The sequence below is a fragment of the Phyllostomus discolor genome, chromosome 3, assembly GCF_004126475.2.
Source record: "Phyllostomus discolor isolate MPI-MPIP mPhyDis1 chromosome 3, mPhyDis1.pri.v3, whole genome shotgun sequence".
NCBI classification, from domain to species: Eukaryota; Metazoa; Chordata; class Mammalia; order Chiroptera; family Phyllostomidae; genus Phyllostomus; species Phyllostomus discolor.
In genome coordinates, this window is record NC_040905.2 from 181,989,019 (window position 1) to 182,004,189 (window position 15,171).

A 15,171-nucleotide genomic window follows, 5' to 3' on the forward strand; every position below is an offset into this window, starting at 1 on the left:
CGGGTGACTTCCCTGTCTCTCTCTGCTCCGGCCTACCGGCCACGCCCCTCGGAGCAAGGCTTCTACCCCGCCCAATACCGGGGAAGCCGCCCCTGGGTCCCACCCACTCAGATGAGGCCCCGCCTTGCTGGTTTGAAGCCACGCCCCCATATCGCCAAGCGTGGCCACACCCCACGCTGACTCTCTATCCACCACCTCCAACCTCCTGGAGCTCTCCTTCCCCGGAAGATCGAGCTGAAAACCCGGAGAAAGGATCGGGAAACTCCGATAGGCTCATTGCGTATGCGCACTGGGAGCCGGAAGTCAAGGCAGAGGCGGAGGTTCTCTACTTCCGTTTCTGGTTTTTGCTCCGGTGTTTGGGTTTTCTTCGCGGCCGGTCAAGATGAACCGAATCTTCGGAAAAGCGAAACCCAAGGCTCCGCCGCCCAGCCTGACTGACTGCATTGGCACGGTGCGCGCTTGACCACATATAACTAGGCTAGGAGCCTCTGAAACTCCTCACCCCACCTACCACCCCAGCTCCCGGCTCCTACTCCTCCACCCCATTTCTAGTTCTGGGCCCATTACACCTCGGCCCTTTTCACTCCACCTTCGTTCTACTACTCAGGTCATTCCTGACGCCACAAACCAGGGACCCCTCACCCATCACTGTCTTCCCTAACTGTCCCCCGACCCCTTCTGATGCCCACTGCCGCGCCCACTCGCTCTTTCTTTATCCCTTTAAACCAGCTAGCCATAGGCCCATATATTGTTTCCACCTTGTCCAGACAGACCCCTTACCCCTCTTTCATCCCTCTTCCTTCTCTCACTTTAGGACCCATAGCTTGATATCCTAGGCGAACAAATCTGTGTCCGGATCCTGAATCTCAGTAACAAAATTCACAACCCTGGTCCTCCACATAGCCAGGGTCCACTGGACACTAACTCGTTTCACATACCTCTTGGTTGTGTCCCCAGCCTGACTGGTTTCTGATTCTAGAAAAATTTCAGCTTAACCTAGTGAGTCTCAAATTATTTTTCTGCCCAAACGTACTTAAAGGAGATCCTGGAATATCAGAATCTGAGGGGTGGAGTAGAGTTTATAAAAGTCCCCCAGTGTTTCTGTGGGAATCCCACCTCACTTTGGGAACCACAGTTTTCCACCCTTCACGATGTGATCCTCTTCATTTTTCTTTCTCCATATTTTTTCCTTTCCTGCCCCTTATGTAAGTATATAGCTACAACTGCCTTTGATTTTTTTGCCCTCCAGGTGGACAGCAGAGCAGAATCCATTGACAAGAAGATTTCTCGACTAGATGCTGAACTAGTGAAGTACAAGGATCAGATCAAGAAGATGAGAGAAGGTCCTGCAAAGGTAAGTAGTCAGCAGCTGCTGTGACAGCCTGACTTCAGTAGCTGTGGAGTAGGGGCTGGTACAGAAGGCAGCATTAGCTGGTAAGGAGAAAACCTACATGAGGGTGTATCCTTCAGGGAAGGGAGTTTGCAGCCAGATATGAGAGGGAGACTGATTTTGACCTTTTGGAGAGAAGACACTGATCAAATGTTCAAAAGCATGTATATGGGAATTAGCATATTCTATTGAGAAAGTAGCAATCTGGAGAGAAGGGCTGGGCCATCTTCAGGAGTAATGAGTTGCCAGGCTGGTCATGTAGTGGATAGGTATAATAGACTGATCAAGGAGTGGCATACTGGGGGAAAAAAGTGCTGAGTTAGGCATCTGGAGACTAGTGTTCTATTTATTTATTTATAATTAATTAAAAACATTTTCTTAGAGAAAGGGGGAGAAAGAAAGAGACATCGATTTGTTGTTCCACTTATTTATACATTCATTAGTTGATATTTGTATGTACCCTGACCAGGGATTGAACCCACAACCTTGGCATTTGGGGGTGACACTCTAACCAACTGAACTACCCAGCTAGGGCCTAGAGACCAGGCCCTTAACACCTTCACTATCTACTAGCTATGCCTTGATAAAGTCACTTAATTTCTTATTTTCCTTTTCTGGTTGGGTAGAAACATAGAGTACTATATTAAAATGCATGGAGTGTGGATATGAAACTACCTTCTTTGCTTCCATCTTTATAACTTATTAACCATTTGAGCTAGGGAAGTTACTTAGCATCACTGAACCTCAGTTTTCCCATCTAAATGGGGATAATATCTGTATTATAGTGTGAGGATTAAATGAGGTAATTCATGAGACCTTTATAAAACTGTGTCTAGTACATAGTAACATTCAGTAAATATTTGGTATTATTTATTTACTTATTTATTTATTTCTTTATTTATTTAGAGAGGGAAGGGAGGGAGAAAGAGAGAGAGAAACATCAATGTGCGGTTGCTGGGGGCTGTGGCCTGCAACCCAGGCATGTGCCCTGACTGGGAATCGAACCTGCGATGCTTTGGTTTGCAGCCCGTGCTCAATCCACTGAGCTACACCAGCCAGGGCTGTTTGGTATTATTATTGTCTGTGAAGTAATATCTGCTTTTACTTCTTCAATGAAGGAGACAATAATTTATGGAGCAGTATAGAAAGGAAGGTGACAAGGCCACTCAGCCATCTTAGTTGATGACATGGAATGAAGAGTGACCAGAGGCAGGAAAGGTCCTCTAGACTTGAGATGAAAGCCTAAACCATGGGGGTTAGTCGTAAGAATGACATTAATCAATACGAAAGTGAGTTCTGAAAATCAGTAACAAGATGAGTGGTCACAAAGAGACAACAGAGAGAGGAAAGGTAAGAATGATACAAAGGTTCTCGACCTAGAAAAGTGAGAGATTGATGGGACTGTTGTTAGTAATTTCTAAGGAGAGGGAAGGTTGAGGAGTTTGTGCATATTGAGTTTGAGTGGATAGTAGGATGTCCAAGTTGGGAATCTCCTAAGGCAAATGGATATCAAAAATCAGCACTGTTGGAGCTGGGAGTGGAACTAATATGCTCCAGGAAAAAGGCAGGCAGTTCATACACTGAGATGTGGGATGCAAAGGCAGAGATGAGCTGAGGCTTAAAGACTGTGCTGGGGAGGTAAGGAACAATCCAGAAGCTACTATATCTGCTGCTTTGAAGAAGAGAGTATGTAGATACATACATTTTGGGATATGGGAGATTTCTTTCACCATATGTATGTTTTCTAATTCTTTTCATTGAAATCTGTTTTTCTCCTCAGAATATGGTCAAGCAGAAAGCCTTGCGGGTATTAAAGCAAAAACGGATGTAAGTTATAGGTATAATCTTTCTTTCACAGATTTGACCAAAAGAGAAATGATCTCCCATTTCTTCAGGTTTTATATCATTTCATAAACATTCTTCATTTAATTACAAATTTTGTTTACATACATAGTGAGATGGGTGTCCCCCCTCAACCCAACCCAACCCGTGTATTCAGCAACATTTGTTTAAACAGAACTTTTGCTATGTTAGTGATGTTTTGTACTTACGCTGTCCAGTTCAGTATCTCTTATCCATGGATGGCTATTGAGCACTTGAATTGTTCCTAGTATGACTAGAAATTGGAGCTTTACTTTTATTTAGTTTTAACAATTCAAGTTTAACCATATGGGCTGGTGGTTTCTGTATTGGACTGCCCAGATCTATAGGGTTTCGTTTTCCCATTATTTATTTTAATCAGAGTGTACCTTTTAAATTTGTCTGTAAAATTGGGAATCTTGAATATTTGTTCCCTCCCACCAGGAGATTTAAGGGTCCTTCATTTGTTTTAGGTGACCATATCCCAGTGTTTGAGCAGAAGCCAAATATTACGTTTGTTGCTTACCCTTGTGAGCTTCCAGCTGAAGGGACTTCTGCAGGCTGTAGAGGTCAGATGTAATCAACTACTAAGGAACCAGAAAGATTGTTAATACTATCTTTTTCCCTATTTATAAAGTGACTTTTAAAAGACCTCAGATGCCATCTTACTCCTAAATTAGACAAAATTGGAAAAAGAAATGGTAATGCCTCCTGTGGTGATAGTATGGTCAAACTTTTTTTTAATTTATTTTTATTTTTAGAGAGGGAAGGGAGGGAGAAAGAGAGAGAGAGAAACATCAATGTGCGGTTGCTGGGGGCCGTGGCCTGCAACCCAGGCATGTGCCCTGACTGGGAATCGAACCTTCGATGCTTTGGTTCGAAGCCCGAGTTCAATCCACTGAGCTACACCAGCCAGGCCATAGTGTAGTCAAACTCTTGCCTTCTTAATCGGTAGCATTGCAAGTTTTAAGTGTTTTTTTTGTTTTGTTTTGTTTTTTAATAAAAGAATACAGCCCTGACCAGCATGGCTCAGTTGGTTGAGCAAAGTAAAAGATCACCAGTTTGTTTCCTAGTCAGGGACATGCCTGGGTTGAGAGCCAGTCCCCAGTTGGGGCGTGTGCCAGAGGCAACCGATTGATGTTTCTTTCACACATTGATGTTTTTCTCCCTTTCTCCCTCCCTTCCCTTCTCTCAAAAATAAATAAAATCTTTAAAATAAATAAGTAAATACATGTTCATTGTGGAAACTTGGAAAATACATAAATATGAGTAGAAGGGAAAAATTATCTAGATTCTTACTATCAGGAATAACCACCTTTAAAATGATGATTTCTTACAGTGTCTTTTCTGTGCTTGAGCATCCATGATATATACGCACATGATTTTTAAGAGGAAAACAAATGGTGTGTGTACAGGTATCCTTTTGCACTTAACGTCATATCATGAGCATTTCTTTGCTCTTTTAAATATTCTTTGGAAACTATACTTTTTAATACTCCACCACCATTTGCCTGCACCATAATTGACCATTTTTCTCCTGGTTGGATAGTTAGATGGTTTTCAAATATTATGTAAAGAATATAATGACATTCCTGGCCTGGGTGGCTAAGATAGTTGGGGTGTCATCTCTGTTAACCAAAAGGTTGCCATCAGGGCAGGTACCTAGGTTGTGGGTTCAATCCTGGGTCTGGGCATGTGGAGGAGCAGTTGATACTGCTCTCACATTGATGCTTCTCTCTCTCCCTTCCTTTCTCTAAAAAGCAATGAAAAAATGTCCTTGGGTGAGGATAGAAAAAATAAAAGAATATTAATGATCTAAGTCTTTGAGGTAGTGTTATACTTTGATATAAAACTTTATTTTATTTTAAAAAACATTTTGAGTTCTAGACATTATATTAGGTCAGATTGATTACCCAATTATGGATACCTGATTAATAAAATATCTGTTCTCAAGGAGTTCAGTCTACTGGAAAATAGTTTCACTTCATATATGAAGAACCTTTGCCTCAGAATTTAGTATAGGAAATAATGTAAAACATTATAAAGACACAAACATTGAGACTTTGTAGCAATAAGTGTTATAATTTCAAATGGAAAATAGTGCTGTAACTGAAATACATACAAAAGAAAAAAAACTGAAGGGATACATCAAATGGTATTTGGTTAGAGCAGTGATTTTCTGCCAGTGTGCCACAGAATTTCTTTTATCCTCACCCAAGGACTTGCTTATTGATTTTAGCGAAAGGGGAAAGAAGGAAAGAAACATCAGTGTGAGAGAGAAACATCTATTGGTTGCCTCTCTTGCATGTCCTGACCAAGGACTGAACTTGCAGCCCAGGCATGTGCTCCGACCAGGAATGGAACCCCCGACCTTTTGGTTTACAGGATAATATTCCAGCCAGCCAAGGCAAGAATTTTTTAAAACATGCAATACCTGACTATTCAGTCAGGGGCACTGACCTCTTTTCCCTTAGATTGTCAAATTTAAAAAAATTACAACAGCCAACACAACAACAGCTGTCTGATAAGAATAAAATAAAATTGTACCTTTTTTTTTTGTCAGATCAGCAAAAATTGTATTTTTTGGTGTGCCGCAGAATTTTAGTCATTAGTTTATATGTGCCATGAGGCGAAAAAGTTGAAAATCATTGGCTTAGTGATTGTTTTGGCCAATTTTCCTGTATTTACTTTTAAACTTTTTTTTAAAAGAAAATTCTCTTATTTAGTATTAGAGATACTTTCTTCTTGAGTATCTCGGTCTGGCTCACATTTGCCATTCTCGATTCACTCTAAAAAGGTACGAGCAGCAGCGGGACAATCTCGCCCAACAGTCATTTAACATGGAGCAAGCCAATTACACCATCCAGTCACTGAAGGACACCAAGACCACGGTACTTGCATAGCACCTCTTCGCATGATTTTATTTTATTTTTGTACTCTTGTGCTCTTTCCCATGGTTTTTAAAAAGACAGTTTAACCAGCATGGCATCTTCAGACATTGTGTTTTCTCTTAACCTTTTTTTAGGTTGATGCTATGAAACTGGGAGTAAAGGAGATGAAGAAAGCATACAAGCAAGTGAAAATTGACCAGATCGAGGTGAGATGAATAAGGGTTTCTGCAAGAGTTCACTGGTTTCTCAAAGAATCCAAATGAATGTGTATGTGAGGGGAAGGGCAGAGAAGAGGAATGGAATCTTGGGCCCGCCATTTACTAATAAGTAACTTTGGGACAGGGTACCAGAGGTATTGCTTTCCATGTTGCAGGGTTCCTAATATCACATATGGTTGTTATGAAGATGGAATAAATGAGTTGGTGCATCTACACGCTCAATGCGTGGCACATAATTAGCACTGATAAATAAGCACCTGGTTTCCTGTTACTCCTAACTCATTGACTTTGGAGTCTGTTTAGAGTCAATTGTAAGTAGTGATGTTGCTGCCCATCTCCTAGGATTGTCGTGAGTGTTAAGTGAGCATATATATGTGGAGCACTTAAAACAGTTCCTGGTGTGAGGTTGGTTTCCTCTTCTAGTAATTCTCTAGATTTGTGATAATGTCATTAGGTCCTCGAAATTAGCATTTCTTTTGAGATTGCGTTTTGTCTGGGAGGTGAGCCCCAAGAGCCTGGCTCCTCTCACCTCTCATGTTACTGCCCAGGTGGCCAGCAGAGGTAGCAGGGGAGGGAGTGGTGACTGGCCAGAGTTGAAGAGACTTTCCTGAAAATACAGTGGTGCCCTTTATGTCTACCACTTGAGTAGAATGTCTCTGTATGAGTGTAGGGACTTGATTTTGTTCACTGTCGAATCCCCAGTGCCTTGAACGATGCCTGGCCACAGAAAGAATTTGATGGTTCATGAACAAATGAACGAGAGGCTAGTAAAGGACATAAAGTAGTTCCGTCCAATTCAAGAAGTGTTGGTTGAGTACTTACTACATACCCAACATTTCACTGTCTCTGCAGAGGTATTCTCTGGCAGTGCCGGTCTTTCAGTCTTTTGTAAGTGTGAGGAGTGACATTGTGAGAGTGAGGAGTGACGGCATTCTTCCCTCTTGCTGCTTTTGAGCATTCCTTCTTAGACTGCCTGTGGCCATCCAGCTAATTCTTCACCAGTCTCTGCTTCCAAGGAATTAAGCTTAGTGATATCTTCCAGAAGATTTACTGAGAAAAATGTTATATGTTTGTTTATCTTATTTGTATACTACTACTTGATAATCAAATATAATGAAATTGAATTTTATTTTTTGCTTTTAGGGTTCCTCATCTTTTAATTAGAGCTATGTAATAAAATAGAAAGTTTGGTTTTTCTGGGGGGTGGGTTTGTGTATGTCTCTCCATCTTTCATCTGTGGTTGTCTGTTTCCCTGCCTAATTATCCTTTACTTGTCCCGTAATAGGTTATGCCCACATGACAGGTGGAGAGCTTCTTTCTCTAACTCGTGTGTGTGTGTGTGTCTGTCTTTGGTTGGGTTATAGCCAGGGTTCGGCTGAAGTAACACCTGCCTCAGTGTGGTTGGTGTGGTAATAATATGTGTGCAATAATTTATAGTTTTAATTTGAACATTTCACCTAAAATGCCATATTGTGTGCTTGAGTGTGATATTGTTATGTTACAGAATTACAAGCTTATGATTTTGTAATAAAACAGGGGCATTATTTATGCCAGACCCTATACTTTGAATTTCATTTGTTTTCTTAAAATACTGTGAAATATTTTTATTGTTTTATAGCCCTAATTAAAAAAAAATTAGTTATTGACTTTTTGAGAGGGAGAGAGTAACATCGATTTGTTGTTTCACTTGTTTATGCATTCATTGGTTGATTCTTGTATGTGCCCTGACCAGGGATCAAATTCGCAACGTTGGCATATCAGCACCACTCTCTGATGAACCGAGCTGCCCAGCCAGGGCCTATATCTCTCATTTTTAAATTTTGCCTCTCTGTGTGGGTATGTGTATAGCTCTGTTTCTGTCTTTTTTATTTTTCAGTTTCTGCACATCAAATCTAATGCTTGCACTTATTTATATTTATTTTGTTTATCCAATACTGAGTCTATCAGTTCTTTGTGTGATGGCTTTTTCTGTGTCCATCCTAGAGTCTGTTGCTAGGAAGCCTATTCCTACATGATTTGGGGAGAATATCTTATCTTGGTGTGTAATAGCATAGTATTAACTTGACTTGATTAGTTTACATTATTTTCACTCTTAATTATTGTTTCAGCCAGTGCTTCTCTTCATAGCAAAATGTTACATATGTTCAATGTGGTAGTTTGACACTTGGAAATGCAGGAAAATGAGGTGTGTTGTTTTCTTAATGTTTTTTTTCTATTTTACTTTCCACCCTTTATTTGGAAAAATAAACCTCTGATTTGGGGCCAGCAAGGAGTTTTCAGATGTTTTGTATTGCTCTAGAAATTCTGAAGGGTAAATGATGCTGGTTTGGGCCTTCTACAATGTCAGCACTACCCCATTATATGGAATTTTCAGTGTGTGAGGAGTATATTGTTGTTCTGCACATCCTTAGCATAGTAGAAGGTATGTAGTATTAAGTGCTTAATGCTTGACATATATTATTGCAATAAATCTTTATGTAACCCTATGAGATGTGGCTGTTAATAATCCCATTTTACAGATGAAGAAACTAAGGCTTAGAGACATTACTTTTCATGGAGTAATGACAAAATTTTAGCTTAGATATGTTTGACTACTAACTGCCCTTTATTATGCTATACCAGTTCTCAGATTCTTCTCAGATATCAGGCCTATCCTGAATCCACTTTGTGTTTCCCCGACCATGGCAGGCCCAGTATAACTTTCTATACAACCCAGTTGTTTCTGCTACTGCCTCCTTTCTTACAAATGTAGGCAGTCCTTGGCTAACTCAAGAAGAGTCATTTGCTTATCTCAATTACCTCTTTTTCTCCATCAATTAGAAAAATGTTGATAATGTAACTGTTGTTTGATATAATGTTTCAGGTAAACTTTCTGTAATGACAGGGAGATAATGGACATCTATTCTTGCAGTGAGACTTTGGATTTCCATGAGGCACCTTAAATTCAAATACAAGATCACCAGTTTTGTCTTTCTTTAAGTTTATATTTTTACCACCAAAAACAGGAGGAGAATTACATAGGTCGGTGACATTTACAGTTCCTGTTAGGGAAATTCTTCAAACATGTGATTTTTAAATAATTCTTGAAGCTCACTTTCTTGTGCTTTTAATTAGAAGGGACATTTAGGAGTTTCTTGAACTTGTCCATTAGAGGATCCCCTGCTCAGCTATTGACTAAAAATAGTCAGTAGCTAAGGACTGGGGTAAAAGAGGGAACTAACAGTTGTTGAGAATTTACTATGTGTTCTGTATTTTTAAAAAGATTTTATTTATTTATTTTCAGAGAGAGAGGAAGGGAGGGAGGAAGAGAGGGAGAGAAACATCAATGTGAAAGAGAAACATCAGTTGGCTGCCTCTTGCACACCCCCAGCCAGGGACCCTGTCCTCAACCCAGGCATGTGCCCTGACTGGGCATTGAACAGGTGACCTTAGTTCACAGGCCGATACTCAATCCACTAAGCCACACCAGCCAAGGCTGCATTTTTTTTGTACATCATCTTTTTAAGAATTATTCCTTTCTGAGAATCGGAGGAGAGTAGGGGCAAAGGTAGAGAATGGTGGTAAGAAATGAATAAAAATTCTGTCATGTATTTTTATAGGATTTACAAGACCAGCTAGAGGATATGATGGAAGATGCGAATGAAATCCAAGAAGCACTGAGTCGTAGTTACGGCACCCCAGAGTTAGATGAAGATGACCTGGAAGCAGGTAAGTTACGGGAAAAGCAGTGCATATCTAGCTTTAGAGTCTGAAAGGAGCAGCTGCCTAGGACCCTTTCCCAAATAGTAGAGAAAATGCCTGTGGGGCTTCCTTGAGAGATAGTTCATGGTACAGTCTTTGGGAAGAAAGCGTGTGAGGCAGCCAAACTGAACTTACATATTCCACCAGCAATTCTGGGAGGGACAAGTTCTAAAGGAAGGTCCTCGCAGAGGCCTCTGCTGACCCAGTGCTTGGTGTCTAAACGCTGCCTTTCCCTGCTGTTTTCCTTTTGATTTTGTTCCCCATTTTGCCACTTGGAGTCCTCTCCTTCAGAACAGCAGTGCAGATCAAGAAACAGTAGTTGGCAAATACTTTCTGTGCATCTGCTATATGCCAGACACTGTTAGGTGCTGGGGATTCAGCATTGGAAAAAACAGATATAACCCCTTCATTCCTGAAGCTTCTTGAGCAGGGTAAAACTGCTTCTTTCAAGTAGTTAATTATAAGAGCACAAATGGCTGGAGAAGTATGGAGTACTATGAAGCACGTAGCTGGGGAATCTTAACATACAAGGTCTGTCTGGAAAAAGTCTAGCCATTGTTACTATAACAAGAATGGTTTGCGTGATATTTATGTAATCTGGCAGCCAAGGAGAGTGGACTGGAATGCACATGCGTGAACAATGGTGACTTCACTGTATTAGTCAGTGGGGGTGGTAGATGCCATTGAGTGAGTGTGTGTACTGTGTGGCTGTCACATTCAAAATGAGTGAGTAGAGCAATGAATCTACATCAGACTTTTGCATTAAGCTTGAACATTCCTCTGCGGAAACTATTCAGGTGATTCAGAAGGCTGCAGCTATGGGCAACAGGTGATTGGGCAACTTTTTACGACAACATACCCATTTATGCATCACGTCTCATGCAGAGTTTTTTGGCAAAACATCAAATCACACAAGTAACTTGGTCCCCCCTACAGCCCAGATTTGGCGTCCTGTGACTTCTAATTAAAATCACCTTTGAAAGGAAAGAGATTTCAGACCATCAATGAGATTTAGGAAAATATGATGGGGCAGCTGATGGCAACTGGGAGAACTGTGTGAGGTCCCAAGGTGCCTACTTTGAAGGCTACTGAGGCACCATTGTCCTATATAAAGTGTTTTTGTATCTTGTATCTTCTTCAATACATTTTTATTTTTCATTTTACATGACTGGATACATTCTGGACAGAATGTCAAATGTCCCAAATGTCATATTTGGGAGTGGGGGACAGGCATGGGACTTGAAGGATGAGTAGGAGTGAGTAAGAAAAAATGAGAAGGGTTGTTGGGTGGCCTCAGTGAGAGTTGTTTAGAAAATATTCATACAATCTGTTTAAGAGATGATGGTGTCTGAGACTAAAGCAGACACTAAAGGTTGTGAAAGCAGAAACAGAGATAAGTGAACAGATTGAAGACATTTGCCCTGGCCAGTGTAGCTCAGTTGGTTGATTGTCACCCTGTAAACTGAAAGATCACAGGTTCAATTCCAGGTCAGGGCACATGTCTGGGTTGTGGGTTTGTTCCCCAGTTGGGGTGTACAAGAGGCAACCAATCAGTGTTCCTCTCCCCGTCTCTCACCCTCCCTTTCCCTCTCTCTAAAATCAATAAGCATGTCCTAGGGTGAGGATTAAAAAAAAGATGAAGACATTTTAGGAGGTTGAGTGGACAGACTTAGTAATTGATTAGATATGGAGGGACAGGGAGGTATCAAGTATGTCTTGTCAGTTTCTGGCATGAGTAACTGGGTAGATGGCAGAACCACTACACTGGATTTTCTGTCACATGATAACCCTGTAACATTACTGTTGCTCCATTTCTCTATTTTCTGTTTTTGTCTAGAACCTCCCTCCCACTAATTTCTTAATTTTTTATTTCCCATCTGGAATTTCTCCTAATGAGCCTCTGCCTGCTATTGTCTTTCCTCCTGATCACGTTCTACTCATTTTACCATAGAATTTTTTTTTTAAAGCCTGACTTCGTGTAATGATCATCCTGTGTACCACAATTCCTACCTACTTTCATTGTCGTCTTTCAAGTTCATCAATAAATGAGAGAGAATTTTTTACATTCATTGTCAGGATTTTCTAATTTGAATTGGCCAACTGATAACTCCAGAGTCTTCTCATGAAGACTGGAGCCTTATAAATCCATAGGGAATGATCGTTTTGTTTGTTTGTTTTGATTTTGATTTTCCATAGATTTTTACCACATTAGTTCCCTTGAAAATTTCTTATAATGCTAATCTTTTATTTTGTTTTTTTTGTTTTATTTTGTTTTTTAACCTTTTATTTTGAAAATAGAAATTAATAATCCCTTGCCCTTTGTTTTTAAATGTTCATCTTATAAATAATTGGGCTTTCTTAACATGAGCTGCTAGTTTTTTTGTTTACATATTTTTGAAATGTTGACTATTTTGATTTCAGAGTTGGATGCACTGGGTGATGAGCTTCTGGCTGATGAAGACAGTTCTTACTTGGATGAAGCAGCATCTGCACCTGCAATTCCAGAAGGTGTTCCCACTGACACAAAGAATAAGGTGAAAGTTTTTTCTATTTATATTTTCTATGCAGATTATAAAGGTTTATGCTTGATCACCAGTCTAGGAACCCAAAAGGTGCTCTTAAGGTAGAACAAGGAAAGATTGTCTTAGTCATTATTTTGGGTACCCTTGAAAGCCCAGTTTTCCTACATCAGATTATGGACAGGCAGTATAAATAGCATCATGGATATGCAGGAATGTTTTTATACAATGATAGTTTGTATAATATTGCAAATTAACCTTATTGTGAACTTGTACTGCGTGCCAATTACAGGTTTTAGACATTTCCTGGGAAACCATTAGTAACACACGCAGGAACCGTGCTAGGCAGCAATATAAAAGGTTCTACTCTCCGGGCACACTGGTTAATTGTAGGGTGGATGTTATAAACTAAGGATTAACAATTTTAAGTATAAAACTTAATGTAGAAAGATTCTAATTCAATACAGTAAAAGAAGCAGGGTTTAAGTCTCTTCAGTTGACTGTAAGACCTTGGCAAACCACTTAGCTGCTTTGTACTTTTCTGTTTCTTGCATCTGTAAAATACAGGTATGATCTCATGTAATTGTTGTGTAGATCAGATTAGATCTTATATGTAAAAAGGGCTTTGGGAACTTAAAGCCTTGTTCAAAGCAACATGATTATTATTATTATAAGTAGATAAAGTTTTGCTGCATATGAAATTGTTTTCATTCCATCTTAGTTCCTGGTATAGTGTGTCATTTTTTTGTTGCTACTGGACATTTACAGTCTTGGTGTTTGCCTTATCTCCCAACATTCATTCACACTGAGTATGCATAATATAGTTGACAGAGTCCTTGAATGGGAGCCAGTCTCAGCTCTGCCTTTATTCACTATGTGACTTTGAGCAAATTAGCAATTCATGTCTTCTCTCTGAATCTCATCAGTGTTTTTTCACCTATAAAATGGGGGCTGCAAAAAGCGATAAGTGGGTAATTTCTCAGGTCCTTTATAGCTGATTTTTAAAAGATTTTATTTATTTATTTTTAGAGATGGGAAGGGGTGAGAGAAAGAGAGGGAGAGATCCATCAATGTGTGGTTGCTTCTCACTCACCCCATACTGGAGACCTGGTCCACAACTCAGGCATGTGCCCTAGACTGGGAATCGAACCACCAACCCTTTGGTTCATAGGCTGGCACTCAGTCCACTGAGCCACACCTGCCAGGGCTATAGCTGATTTCTATGAATGTTTATCCTCCCCTACTATACCCTTCCTGTCTACCCCACACCTCTGGCCATTTCAGGGTTCCAGGTGCAAAGACTGCATTTGCTCAGCACATGTGAAATAATTTTTATTAATAGTGGCATAGCCCACACTTTTAATTCCCTGGAGCATGTATGTTATGTCCACTTCTAGAAGGTCATAGGTTCCTGAGTTAAAGTGCTGTTGGGATACGATTTCTTAATTGATAGTGGTATGACTGCCTATAAGTTTGGGCACTGCTCCTTCAAGGATTTGGGAGGCTATAAAAGTTAGTTGTTCACTTTAGAGAGCAGAGTGAAAATGGAAATCTGTAGGCAAGGACTACCACTCCCAGCCTCATTTTCCCTTTCTAGATTTACACTAAAATTTCTCTTTCTCTCTTACTCTTCATTTACCCTGCAACGATCACCCCCTTTTGACCTCTTCTAGTTCTTTTCCAGGTTCATCACTTCCATCCTTATCTTTCATAAAAAATTTCATTCTCATCTTCTGAGTGGGATTTTGATTTTCATTGATTAAACACTTGGAGATGAGTTTTAACTGCTAAGTATGTGTAATCATTTTTTTTATCAGTTGAAAAATATTGGCACTAAACATTGCTCCCTTTTTACAGGATGGAGTCCTGGTGGATGAATTTGGATTGCCACAGATCCCTGCTTCATAGACTTGCATCATTCAAGTACATGGTGTAAAATAAATACTTATTCTGGGACTAGGAAATATTTATCTTTCCAAATTTGCCATAACAGGTTAAGGTGTCTTTCCTTTCTTTAAAGGAAAAGTTAATTACGTTGCTCTTTTTTTTTTTCTCATTAAGAGACTCAGTGTTTGGGGGATGCTTTCTTTGTACTAAATTTTTATTCCTTTTCTCTTATGAAAGACTAACTTACGTAAAAGTATTAGTAGGTATATATGATTTCATTACTTACTAATATTTTGAAATGGAATCAAGGAAATGGGACTTTTTAGATTTGGTGATAGTATAACTCCACAATCTCAATTTGACCTGATAAATTGACAAGGCAGATGAACTTACTAGAACTGTTTATATTATGATTCAAAATCATTTTCTATTGTGATACTATAGGTTGGCAAAGTGATGGTCTTTTTTGATGAGTTTTGTTGTGTCTAGTGAGTAATCATTACTGTGTCCAGTATGGGAATGGAATTATCACTATGTCATGAGTGGGTGTTTTAAGTCTGTGGTTCCCTCAGTATTACAGCCTGACTTGTAATCAGTACTGAATATTTCTTGATATTTAATGTATAAGACATTTATTTATATTCAATAAATATTTTTCAAAAGGA

General features: G+C 39.7%; 1 protein-coding gene across 1 annotated transcript; it reads left to right on the forward strand.

Annotated features, from left to right (window-relative positions):
• Positions 1–136: 136 nt before the first annotated feature.
• On the forward strand, positions 137–15,171 carry CHMP5 (charged multivesicular body protein 5). Its single transcript, XM_028525139.2, has 8 exons — positions 137–451; positions 1,250–1,354; positions 3,171–3,217; positions 6,048–6,141; positions 6,276–6,347; positions 9,959–10,067; positions 12,522–12,634; positions 14,477–15,171. Exons 1-8 carry the CDS (start codon positions 383–385, stop codon positions 14,525–14,527), a joined length of 660 nt encoding a protein of 219 aa, XP_028380940.1. The 5' UTR covers positions 137–382; the 3' UTR covers positions 14,528–15,171.